This window comes from Palaemon carinicauda, chromosome 18, assembly GCF_036898095.1.
Source record: "Palaemon carinicauda isolate YSFRI2023 chromosome 18, ASM3689809v2, whole genome shotgun sequence".
NCBI lineage: Eukaryota > Metazoa > Arthropoda > Malacostraca > Decapoda > Palaemonidae > Palaemon > Palaemon carinicauda.
The window spans coordinates 60592645-60606282 of NC_090742.1; the positions used below are offsets into that span (position 1 = coordinate 60592645).

Genomic DNA, 13638 nt, shown 5'->3' on the forward strand with positions numbered 1-13638 from the left:
AATGAGAGGACAATTAATGATTACACTAATAGAAATTTTTTGGTGAGCTACGCTTTGAAAAGGTTCGTTTCTTTAGTTGAGTACATGAAGTACATTTATAGTTTCTCATGTGTTTGAGACTACATAATTGATAATATTGCTTTATCACATTAAATGCTTAGATGAAAGGTTGTTCATGTAAGAGTTTTTTAGTTCAATTATGATTAAATCAGCACCATAAACAGTGTGTAAGTCACCAGAAACAGCTATTAGATCTAAATTCTACTCATGATTATACGTGTGCATACCAAAAGTCTCAACATCTTAGGAGAGGAACATTAAACATTAAGAAGCATCGGTATGATCAGCAAAGCTATACTAGTCAGTCCCACCCATACAAGGTTGGTTTGCTATGAGCGATCAGATGAAAATCACAAAATACACTTTTAGTTTAGATGAAGTGGAAAGCTAAGCACAGAAAGAAACCGAGAAACACTGCACCGGCGACTGGAAAAAGAACGACGGCAGTCTTGTTGACCAACAGTGCGCGATTTCTTCCACCGTTCTTTATCGACGCCTTTCCTAGAAAATTTTGCTTTAATGGGACGCCGCTGTTCTTCTTTCCATCGGAATATGTTACGTTCTCATGAAGCTGGATGCATCGCCTGGCTCCTAATTCCTCTTTAGGTGTTCTTTTCACTTCCTGGGATTGGAGAAACCCCACTAAAGCCAGTGTGATCACGATTAAGAAGTCGAAGATGATCAGAGCGACGTACCACAAGTCGATGATCTTCATGTAGGCTGTTTGTGGCACCGACTGGCTGGTCTGGGTCAAAAGGCCCGTCAGCACCAGGAGGGAGGTCAGAGACACCATGATTCGGTCCTGAGAATATGGATTAAGTTTTTAGTCAAGGAGGAAACGAAATCTAGTCAAGAATAACTTAACAGACTCTATTATTTTATTCTATTGAGAAAAAAGCTCTCAGAAGGATATTGGGAGTTAAATGGCAGGACAGGATTAGAAATGAAACTATAAGAGAGATTACTAGAGTGCCATATGTGGATGAGATCATGATGAGGGGTAGATGGAGATGGATTGGGCATGCTCTTCGCACTCTCCAAGTGAGATTAGTTCCCCAAACGTTCAGCTGGGCTCCACAAGGCACTAGAAGAGTTGGGAGTCCCAGGCCTACATGGCTGAGGACTATGAAGCTTGAAGTAGGAGATGATTAATGGAGATGTATTGAATTAAAAGCTCAAGATAGAAACAACCGGCGAAATCTAACCGAGGCCCTTTGCGTCAATAGGCGTATGAGGAGATGATGATGATTGAGGACTAACGTAAGTTTTTATGCGTATCATATTGAATTGGTTTATGCTGTTATTATTCCACGTTATGCCAGCACAAGTGATATAATTAAACATTGACCTTGCATGGAGGTAATTCAGATTCATAATAACAGTGGTCAGAATAATGCAATATTAGATCTTAGTTCAACATCTGTCTAATGTTGCATATTCCCCAAAAATCATAAGGCGTGAGGTTCGAAAGACGAAAGGCATCTATATTCAACATTCGTTATAATTTCATGACACAAGTTTCGAAAAGGGAATGGACTTAGATGGAATGTCTGTTTTTAAAGTTTATTTATGAAAGATCTCTTTTAATTTCGTTACTTTTCTTAAAATATGTTATTTTAATTGTTCATTTCTTCTCTTGTTTGTATTTATTTCCTTTCCTCACTGGGTTATCTTTCACTATTGGTGCCCTTGGGCTTATAGCATCCGGCTTTTCCAGCTAGGGTTGTAGCTTAGCTAATAATAATAATAATGATGATATTATTAATAATAATAATGATAATAATAACAATACTACTACTACTACTACTACTACTACTACTACTACTACTACTACTAATAATAATAATAATAATAATAATAAAAGTAATAATGTGTGCAGGTACCATGTACAATTTGAACAAGATATCTGTTTTGATGTTACTTTTTTTAGAATGATTTATTGTTAATTTATTCTCATCATTTATTTATTCCCTTATTTGCTTTCCTCGCGGAGCTATTTTTCCCTATTGGAGCCTTTGGGCTTATAGCATCTTGCTTTTCCAACTAAGGTTGTAGCTTAGCTAATAATAATAATAATAATAATAATAATAATAATAATAATAATAATAATAATAATAATAATAATAATAATAATAATATGTGCAGGTACCATGTATAGTTTGAACAAGATATCTGTTTTGATGTTGTTACTTTATTTAGAATGATTTATTGTTAATTTATTCTCATCATTTATTCATTTCCTTATTTCTTTTCCTCGCTGAGCTATTTTTCCCTATTGGAGCCCTTGGGCTTATAGCATCCGGCTTTTCCAACTAGGATTGTAGCTTGGATAATAATAATAATAATAATAATAATAATAATAATAATAATAAGTGCAGGTACCATGTACAGTTTGAACGAAATGTCAAATAAGATTTGAACTTCGATCGTAGAATTTATAGAAAACGTAGGACGAGCGAAGAGTTTGTTTACCAAAAAAAAAAAAAAAAAAAAAAAAAACTCGTGTAATAGAGAAGAGAGATACAAGAAATCACCAGAATTAGAGTACTTAAAAGTCCTCCATTACCTGAAAGTCATCCATGTCAAAGAAGAACGTAAGATAGGAGATGACCGCCAGGAGCAAACTCGGGATGAAGGCGTTGCCGATGTAGTAGCCATATTGGTTTCGGAACTCTAATTCTATCTGAGAAAAAAAGGGATTTTAATTAGTTTTAAGTGAGAATTTTGAATGAAAGATTTAAAAGTTAAAAATGTTTAGTTCCTGACAATGTTTGGGGGAAGGATCTTAATGTTATTCTATGGTGTGTGTGTGTGTGTAGAGTAAATTATTACCTCAGGATACGAAATTAATTCGTTCCGTACCATGATTTTTCGTGTAATGAAATGAAATAGAATAGAGCCAAATACATTTGAATGACTCAAAGGAATTTGAATCATTCAAGATACCTAACTAACCATGCAAATTTAGTTTCACATCCTGAGTATTTTTTCATGATATGAGGCGAAGAAATCTTTGTATGTCTTTTCGTAAAATGAGTTTTTTGTATACAGAAATTTTCATATCTAGATGTACTCAAATTTTCAACATTTCTTGATTTGATTTGTTTCATCAAAAACTATTCCAAGTCCAAAAAAAACCTTTACGATGAATTGGATTTATAAAATCACAATAGCCCGTCCCAATGGCTCGGCACTGTGTCATGGGACGCCATTGAAGTACAACTGATTGAAGAAAGGAATTAAGATTGGAGGTAAAACATAAGGCTGAAAAAAGGGTGCAGCTATGGACCAAGGAGACACCCTGAAAAATAAGTCGAGAAATGCCAACAGTGCACTGTAGGAGGTGCACTGATGGGGAATCCTTTAGGTGTTCCTATAGCCTCACCTGGATGACATCCTCTTCATTTCGGCTGACCAATTTGGCAGTCAACCGGGTCACCTCGTACTCCAGTAGTTTTCGATTCCCTTCGAAAGAGACGTTTTCCTGGGCGAACATTAGGAAGAAATCACTATTACTATTATTATTATTATTATTATTATTATCATTATTATTATTATTACTTGTCAAGCTATAACCCTAGTTGGAAAAAGAGGATGCTATAAGCCCAGGGGCTCCAACAGGGAAAATAGCCCAGTGAGGAAAGGATACAAGGGAAAATAGCCCAGTGAGGAAAGGAAACAAGGGAAAATAAAATATTTTAAGAACAGTGACATTAAAATAAACAATACCTATATAAACTATACAAACTTGAACAAAACAAGAGGAAGAGAAATAAAATAGAATAGTGTCCCAGAGTGTACCCTCAAGCAAGAGAACTCTAACCCCAAAACAGTGGAAGATCATGATATAGTTGGTATTAACGAAAAGGGATTTGTAGATATAGTTTTATCTAGTTCTGGTTCAAAGCATTTTAAAGGATAGATATTCCAAATCTTTTTGCAAAATTATCTTACTGGTTCTTATCTAGACTTGCCAAACTGTTCAAGTTGGAGATGCTATTTTCTTTTACAAGTACCATTCGTGTTTTTTTCAGTCATTCTTTATCAAGACAAGTGTCTCAAGTTTCGGTTTGAATTACTTTTCATTGAGCATGTTCAGTAAATTAGAGTGCGGATGGATTAAGGTACTCTGACACTTGCACGAATTTGTGGCACGCATTGTCACGACTCGAGTCGTGAACTGGTGTGAACTCGTCGTGAACTGGAGTGAACTTGTCGTGAACCTGTCGTGATATCGTGGCATGTCGTGACGAGAATTTTGAAATGTTCAAAATTTTGGTCACGACAAAATTTCGTGAACGCTGCGTGAACTATGCGCGAACTGTTCATGAACTCGACGGGACGATGCGGGAAGTGCGCAAACTATGCTAAAACTATGCATGAACTCGTCGTGAACTCGTCGTGCCAGTTCGTGTCAATGTGGACAGGTGAGCTGTGATTCTGAGGTAATTTTTTTTTCTTTTTTTATTTTCCAGTTCGTGCCACAAAATGTCACGACTTGCCACGACAAATTGGTGGCAAAAAGTCGTGAAAGTGTCAGCCTGGCATAAGTAGCCCGGGAGGGAAACCTTTCCAACCGCCACAATCATTTGTGTTTTGATTCAAATATAAATATAAAATATCAAGGCGGTAGGCTAATGAAATATACAATATTATACATGGATATAAAGCTCTCAAAGAGCGCAACATTGTTATACAAAAATCAACTGTGTGGAATAAATAATAAAGTTACAATATACAGAAAAGAGTCCAAGGGGGAGGAAACACAGCGGGTAAGACGATGTCCTTACACTACTTTCTCAAATTTTAGTTTAAATTATCTTTTAGGAAGACTACTTGTTCAGTTTTCAGTGCCTCTATCTCCTTTAGACAACATAAAAAAAAAGGATGGAAGGTAAGAGAAATTTATGTGTTTAAATTTTAAACCCGTGCATAAACTAGCACTAGAAAAATAAATTTTATTTTCGTTCAAGTCAACTTTTATGAAGGCTATTTGTTCCATTTTAAGTGCCTCTGTCTCCTCTACAAAAAAAAAAAAAAAGGACAGAAGGTAGGAGAGATCTTTATGTTTAAACCTGTATATACACAAACACTATAAAAATCAATTTCTCATTATGTATTCCTCATTTGGAAAGAGGAAAAAACTTTCTGCTCAGATACCTCAGTAGATTATGGGGAGTATTTCTATCACTTTGTTAACATAATTCGTATCATTTTACTCTTGAACTGGAGTCAAGACCTCCGCCAAACAATAAATAACAACAACAGCAGATTTAAAAATTCCATGATATCGCATAGACAAAATACAGTACAATACTTACGATTATATACTTGATATGTTGAATAGAATTAATCTCTGAGTAAAGAACGGAACAAAGCTGCGTGTCAAACGGGTATCGCTGCAGGTTGAACTGACAGGAGAAAGATATGGTTGAGCGCTCTGTCATTACGAGCGTGTTCTGTTTGCCTTCGAACAGTTTATCTGAAAAAAGGAAGGTTCTGATATTGTTTCGCCTCACGAACATAGCCAAGGGAGCGCTATCTACCATCCTAAACAAATAAACTTTCATGGGTTCTGTTTGCCTTCGAACAGTTTATCTGAAAAAGGAAGAATCTGCCATGGTTTCGCCTCACAAACATAGCCAAGGGAGCCCCTTCTACCATCCTAAACAAATAAACTTTCATGGGTTCTGTTTGCCTTCGAACAGTTTATCTGAAAAAGGAAGGATCTGATATTGTTTCGCCTCACGAACATAGCCAAGGGAGCGCTTTCTACCATCCTAAACAAATAAATTTTCATGGGTTCTGTTTGTCTTCGAACAGTTTATCTGAAAAAGGAAGGATCTGATATTGTTTCGCCTCACGAACATAGCCAAGGGAGCGCTTTCTACCATCCTAAACAAATAAACTTTCATGGGTTCTGTTTGCCTTCGAACAGTTTATCTGAAAAAGGAAGGATCTGATATTGTTTCGCCTCACGAACATAGCCAAGGGAGCGCTTTCTACCATCCTAAACAAATAAATTTTCATGGGTTCTGTTTGTCTTCGAACAGTTTATCTGAAAAAGGAAGAATCTGATATTGTTTCGCCTCACGAACATAGCCAAGGGAGCGCTTTCTACCATCCTAAACAAATAAACTTTCATGGGTTCTGTTTGCCTTCGAACAGTTTATCTGAAAAAGGAAGAATCTGCCATGGTTTCGCCTCACAAACATAGCCAAGGGAGCCCCTTCTACCATCCTAAACAAATAAACTTTCATGGGTTCTGTTTGCCTTCGAACAGTTTATCTGAAAAAGGAAGGATCTGATATTGTTTCGCCTCACGAACATAGCCAAGGGAGCGCTTTCTACCATCCTAAACAAATAAACTTTCATGGGTTCTGTTTGCCTTCGAACAGTTTATCTGAAAAAGGAAGGATCTGATATTGTTTCGCCTCACGAACATAGCCAAGGGAGCGCTTTCTACCATCCTAAACAAATAAATTTTCATGGGTTCTGTTTGTCTTCGAACAGTTTATCTGAAAAAGGAAGAATCTGATATTGTTTCACCTCACGAACATAGCCAAGGGAGCACTTTCTACCATCCTAAACAAATAAACTTTCATGGGTTCTGTTTGTCTTCGAACAGTTTATCTGAAAAAGGAAGGATCTGATATTGTTTCGCCTCACGAACATAGCCAAGGGAGCGCTTTCTACCATCCTAAACAAATAAATTTTCATGGGTTCTGTTTGTCTTCGAACAGTTTATCTGAAAAAGGAAGAATCTGATATTGTTTCACCTCACGAACATAGCCAAGGGAGCGCTTTCTACCATCCTAAACAAATAAATTTTCATGGGTTCTGTTTGTCTTCGAACAGTTTATCTGAAAAAGGAAGAATCTGATATTGTTTCACCTCACGAACATAGCCAAGGGAGCACTTTCTACCATCCTAAACAAATAAACTTTCATGGGTTCTGTTCGCCTTCGAACAGTTTATCAGAAAAGGAAGAATCTGCAATGGTTCCGCCTCAGGAACATGGCCAGGAGAGCACCTTCCAGTGTTGCCAGATGGGTTAGTCTAAAAATCCCCAAAACTCGTGATAAAAAATCCCCAAAACAATACAAAAATCCCCATTTCCAGAAATATATTCTCTTCTGATCATGTAGGCTTTACTATTATAAACAATTACTTACTATACTTCATACAAGCGCAAGCAAACTAATTGCAACAATATAAAGGTTTACTCGTCTTTGTTTCTTCTTCGTAGAAATTTGTACAGACTATCCCCAGCAGACACCCAAAATCCCCAAATCTAGAGATAAATTCCCATATCGGGCAATACTGGCACCTTCTACCACCCTAAACAAATAAACTATTAAGGGAACCATTTGGTTAAAGTAATGCGTCAGGTACTTTACGATCTAAAATCCTACATCCTATCACGAAAGTCACAGAACATGATCTATTAAGAAGCAATGGTTTCCAAAAATGAATGATTGGAAAATCTAGAGGCAACCTTAAAGATTTTTCTGTACATATTTTCTTGATTGATATCAATCACTTAAAGAATCTCGACTAACTAATTTTTTTCAGTGGTTTTGAAATGTACAAAGAAAATGTAAATGCAAAACTATTAGATAAGAGAAAAATTGTAAATGGAATGGTGAATGGCTAAGTTATAAAATTACATTGTGTTAACTGATGATAGTAAAGAGAAATTACAAGGACTGATGGAAGAAATGGAAAGTATTGGTTAAAAGATGAAATTTTGAAAATGAATGGTAGAAAGAGTGAATTTTATGTGGATAGGGAAGCTTCTAAGATATATAAATAAATATATGAATTGAATGAATATTTATAAATTAACGTTTTAGATGAGGAAAGGATGAGAGAAAGGACTTGCTAAAGCTATAGAGTTGAATAGTTTCCACTAGGAGAGATGAGTTGATGGGGTGAGAATTGTAGATACATTGGAAACTTAGTATAATGTGAAGAGAATGGGTGGGATAGTATAATGAAAGAAGGGAACAGTTTTATAATCTTATGAGGAAAGGGTGTTAAATATGCTACGTTCACAGATTAGTAGGAAATAGAGTGAAAGGATTTAAAAAAAAAAAAAAAAAAAAAAAAAAAAAAAAAAAAAAAAAAAAAAAAAAAACTTGTAGGAATACACATAAGGTAAAAACAATGGGGAGTGTGTGTGGGAGAGAGTAATATTGGTTGCTAAGAGAAGGAGCTACTTACTAAATACACCCAGTCTGTGTGTGTTTGCGTGTGTGTGTGTTTGTGTGTATGTGTGTTTCACCTTGACTAGGCGTTGAAGATTTGTCCAGAGAAGGACTACCGTTCAGCTGAACCACCAGTAACGAGTTTTTCACATTTGAATCTGCGAAGCTCTGATCTCCTGATTCGATGTAAAACTTTGGGAGCCAGGGGCCTTCCGAAAGCTGCAGAGGGGAAACAAGTTGTCAGTGTTCTCTCTTAACAAAGAGAGGAATGAAATGAAGAATGTTTAACTATTAACCAAAGTAAGTGCACATCCAAAACACACAAAACCAAAGGTGCAATAGAACTAACCTTAACTCTGTTAGAGAAATTTCCTGGTCTGAGGTTCCTGAAGGTGAGTCTGACGTCCCTCCACTTCAGTGTCTGAAGCACGTCAACCTGAACCCTGAAATGTGCGATGTCCATTTCCCTCACCGAGATCATTTTTTGGTAGAAGAAGAGTTCGAGTGGATCATCCCTTGACACAGGAGGAGGAATTTCACTGGAATAGCCTTGTGGCAAGGCGATGACAGAACAGTCTTTCTCGTCGCTCAGGTCCTTGCACTGAGGCTTCTGGTCGCATCGCTGCTCTTGCGGTATGCAGCTCCCATCATCACAGGTGTATTTACTTTCATTGCAAGCAGTTAAGAGGAGAATTTCCTGAAAGTGATGTTAAATACTCATAAAAAAGTAAATAGCTTCTACTATTTCTATGTTCAAATTCAGAGAATACATACATACATACATATACCAAAGGCATTTCCCCCAATTTTGGGGGGTAGCCGACATCAACAAGAAACAAAACAAAAAAGGGGACCTCTACTCTCTACGTTCCTCCAGCCTAACCAGGGACTCAGCCGAGTTCAGCTGGTACTGCTAGGGTGCCACAGCCCACCCTCCCACATTTCCACCACAGATGAAGCTTCATACTGCTGAGTCCCCCTACTGTTGCTACCTCAGAGAATAATCAGGTTTATCGTATTACTTAATTGAAAAGTATTTCAAACCCAAAAACACTTTTACACTACACAAACTACCCCATATAAAACTTTATCAGGTCTAAATTTCCTAATAACTCCTGCATACTTGATGTAGCTCCGAATTATGTTTATGTTTATTGGAAAATTTGTAAAATCTTTTATAGGATATCTGAAATTTTCACTTCAGACATCATTAAATTTTACACAACAGACACCATTGAATTTTACACAATATTGTAAGTTTCATGAATGTCAAATTTGCTCTTTTCTGATTTGTTGAGAAAGAGCTTATGAACTACTTAGAAATTGATAAAATGTTCCAAACTATCCTAACTGTAATGTATTGAGAAACACTACTCTCTCATTCTACTATGTTGAACCTTTGAGTTGTTGTTGTTGTCTCCCCGCCATCCACGAACTGTGAGGGCTCGGCCAGACCAAGCGCGGCTAGCGGGGAGGTTAGCGGCAAGAGGTTCCAGCTGATAATTGAAACCTTAGGTATCTTATGTAGGTGGCCAGATAGGAGTCGCGGGAAACCTCGCGACTCCTATCTGGCCACCTACATAAGATACCTAAGGTTTCAATTATCAGCTGGAACCTCTTGCCGCTAACCTCCCCGCTAGCCGCGCTTGGTCTGGCCGGGCCCTGACGCCAGCAGAAGCATGGGTCTGCTTACTTGTATTTGATATACCAGAATAAAGTACGTGAATTACCAACCTGTCTTCTTGGGACCTAAGTACTAAGGGACGAGGATGCAACACTAACCATGAAAACTGCAAGTCAAAAACACATTAATAGATCTGCTGTTAATCACACTTACCTGTTTTTTTTGACAGTAATCCCCTTCTATGGTCCACTCTTGTCTACCAATCGGATATCCAGATAGCGTGTTTGGATCCAACGTCGCATATATTCCACTTTCATTAGTGGATAAACTCATCCTCCATTTCTTCCCAAAGGGCCGAATAACAGTTGAAAAGTGCCCAATGAACTCCAGTCGCCCGTCCTTCCTATTTCTCACAGTATAAAGCACATCAAATCTGGACCACTTGCATAGTCCTAACAGGCGAAGAGTTGGTTGCTGCTCATACCTACATATAGGGCAAGTGGTGAGGTCACACTCTGATGAGGCCCAAACATTCAGAAACGGTGCCGTTGCAACTATAGCACAATTTGAATCCTCATCTAATTGTTCTTCTTTAAAATGGCCATCCCAAGAAAGTGTTTCGTTGGTAGTAATCCTTTGCCACGATTGGCTCGATACATTTGCGTAAAGTCCCAACCAGTATAATGCTTCAGTCTTACCCCTACACTCATTCACAAACTTGTCTGCCAAATCAGCAGATTCCCGATGTTCCTTTTCATTTTCTGGAACTTCTAGTGACCCTCTGAAAGTGTTGCACCACTCTGATGCCTCTAAGAATGTCATCTTGTGAGGAAAGAGGACAATGATATGCCTTGTCTGGCCTGGGACACACACAGTTTCAATTGGAGCGGTATAGCGCGTAGCTCTTCCTTTAAGATCTGCTACTGGCCACAAACTCGAGAACTGGTAAAGGGGTTCTAGGCTTTCCATCTCCGTTTGGCAGGATGCATAATTGCTCAGATCCTGGGGTGTGAGAAAGGCATCATAGAACAGGAAATTTGCTATTTCACCTTTCATTATCTGTAACATGGAGAAGCCTCCTCCGGGGGTGTCCTGGTCATTACCTATGACGAGGTGACCCCCTCCTACAATTTTGATGACTTGGATGTCATCAGTCTCTCGATTAAGAGGGGCTACACCATTCTTTACCTGTAGAAAATAAAGAATCTAGTGTTTTTAAGATAAGTTTATCAATATTTTCTAATATGTCAAGTAAAAAATGTACTGCTTCTCATGAATTCTTTAACTCTAGACAGTTCTTTTCACTTTAAAAGGACATTTTATAAGACTGGATAGCAATTTAACAATGAAATAAAACTACCTGGAAGAAGGAAAAAATTAAGAATATTAGCATATACTGATGATTCACTGGGTAGCAAAGCAAGGAGCGAAATTTATGTAATGAACGGAAATTTACACTTCTTAAAGACTCACTTCACCATTCACCATACTGTAATACTGCCTGGACTTCAAATCGAACGCTAGGCAAAGGCTGTTCCATTCCAGAAGCTGGACAGGAGATTCTGGAATGTCCATTACGAATCTAAGAGCTCTGTGGCAGCAGAAAAGTTCTAGACCTCCTGATTTCTCGATGGCTGAAATGAGAAAAGGTTGGATTTCCTTGTAACTCAAAACATATGGATAGAGAAGTTGGATTTCCCAATAGCTGAAATGTTAGTATAGAGAAGTTCGATTTCCCAATAGCTGAAATGTAGGAATAGAGAAGTTCGATTTCTCAGTAGCTGAAATGTAGGAATAGAAAAGTTGGATTTCTCAGTAGCTGAAATGTAGGAATACAAAAGTTGGATTTCCCAGTAGCTGAAATGTAGGAATACAAAAGTTGGAATTCCCAATAGCTGCAATGTAGAAATAGGTAAAGAGTCTCTTCTACCCTTACCGAGAGGAAAGTGGCCACTGAACAATTACAGTGCAGTAGTTAACCCCTTGAGAGAAGAAGAATTGTTTGGTAATCTCAATGTTGTAGGTGTATGAGGACAGAGGAGAATATGTCAAGAATATGCCAGACTATTCCGTGTATGTATAGGCAAAGGGAAAATGAACCATAACCAGAGAGAAGGATCCTATGTAGTACTGTCTGACCAGTCAAAGGACCCATATAACTCCCTAGCGGTAGTATCTCAATGGGTCTGTACCAACCGTGTGTCACACGATCGTACATAAATTATTATGTATATATTATGCTTGTATCTGCGCTCTTCCCTTGCCCTAAAAAGAACCAGAATAAACATGTCTGCGTTTTTCCTCTGTAACATGGTCTGTTTCTCGAACATGAAATTTCCTGTTGCCTTGAGGTTTTGTATATAACGGAGAGTTTTCTTTAATAAAGTTACTCAGTTGATTGCTTCCTGCCTTTGAGTCACAACCTTCTCTCGGCCCGTCACATTAGTCACTCCGGGGTCACCAATGTGACGGGCCGAGAGAAGGTTGTGACTCAAAGGCAGGAAGCAATCAATTGAGTAACTTTATTAAAGAACACTCTCCTTTATATACAAAACCTCAAGGCAACAGGAAATTTCATGTTCGAGAAACAGACAATGTTACAGAGGAAAAACGCAGACATGTTTAGTCTGGTTCTTTTTAGCGCAAGGGAAGAGCGCAGATACAAGAATGATATATACAAAATAATTTATGTACGATCGTGTGACACACGGTTGGTACAGGTCGCTGGTGTTCTAACCAACCTACTACCTACTAGCTGGTGAAAATAACCACAGATAATGTTCATGCTGCTCCTTGGTGAGGAATTCTTATTTAGGTATGGCTATAAAACTAATATACTAATTAATAATACTTACATATTACCAATTCGTTGTCATCACCGTCGACGTAATAGCTGAATAGTGTTGTGGACTCTGTATAATGCTCCAGTCGGAACCTTAGACAGATGCTGAACTGGTAAACAGAAACAGGTTATTGCTATTGTTATTTTCATAGTAATGATAATGATAACAATTATACTAATACTAATTATAATTCAGTTAATGATAATGATGATATAAAGTTTATACTACTACTACTACTATTACTACTACTACTACTACTACTACTAATAATAATAATAATAATAATAATGATAATAATACTAAAAATTATAATTCACTTAATGATAATGATAAAATATAGTTTATAATAATAATAATAATAATAATAATAATAATAATAATAATAATAATTCAGCTAACATTAATAGAAATGATAATGATAATAATAATGATATTAATAGTAATTATAATTCAGTTAATGATAATGATGAAATAAAGTTTATTGTAATAATAATAATAATAATAATAATAATAATAATAATAATGATAATAATAATTAAGCTAACAGTAATAGTAATGATAATGATAATATTAATAATAAGTGTAATCCCGTTAATGATAATGATAAAGAAAAGGTTTTTATAATAATAATAATAATAATAATAATAATAATAATAATAATTCAGCTAACAGAAATAATAATAATAATAATAATAATAATAATAATAATAATAATAATAATAACAACAATAATAATAACAATAATTCAGCTAACTGAAATAATAATAATAATAATAATAATAATAATAATAATAATAATTCAGCTAACTGAAATAATAATAATAATAATAATAATAATAATAAATCTCTTAGGATATCACAAACGCATGTTTCAAACTACTGTATAAAAGAATATATTCTA

At 36.5% G+C, this 13638-nt stretch overlaps 1 protein-coding gene across 1 annotated transcript; it reads right to left on the bottom strand.

The window, feature by feature from the left end:
- On the bottom strand, positions 1 to 12846 carry LOC137657082 (uncharacterized). The gene is made up of 9 exons (XM_068391446.1): positions 12750 to 12846; positions 11368 to 11528; positions 10108 to 11082; positions 8620 to 8967; positions 8348 to 8489; positions 5382 to 5542; positions 3446 to 3544; positions 2627 to 2743; positions 1 to 862 (listed from the first exon to the last, which is right to left on the bottom strand). Exons 2-9 carry the CDS (start codon positions 11467 to 11469, stop codon positions 431 to 433), a joined length of 2376 nt encoding a protein of 791 aa, XP_068247547.1. The 5' UTR covers positions 11470 to 11528; positions 12750 to 12846; the 3' UTR covers positions 1 to 430.
- Between the last annotated feature and the right edge of the window lie 792 nt (positions 12847 to 13638).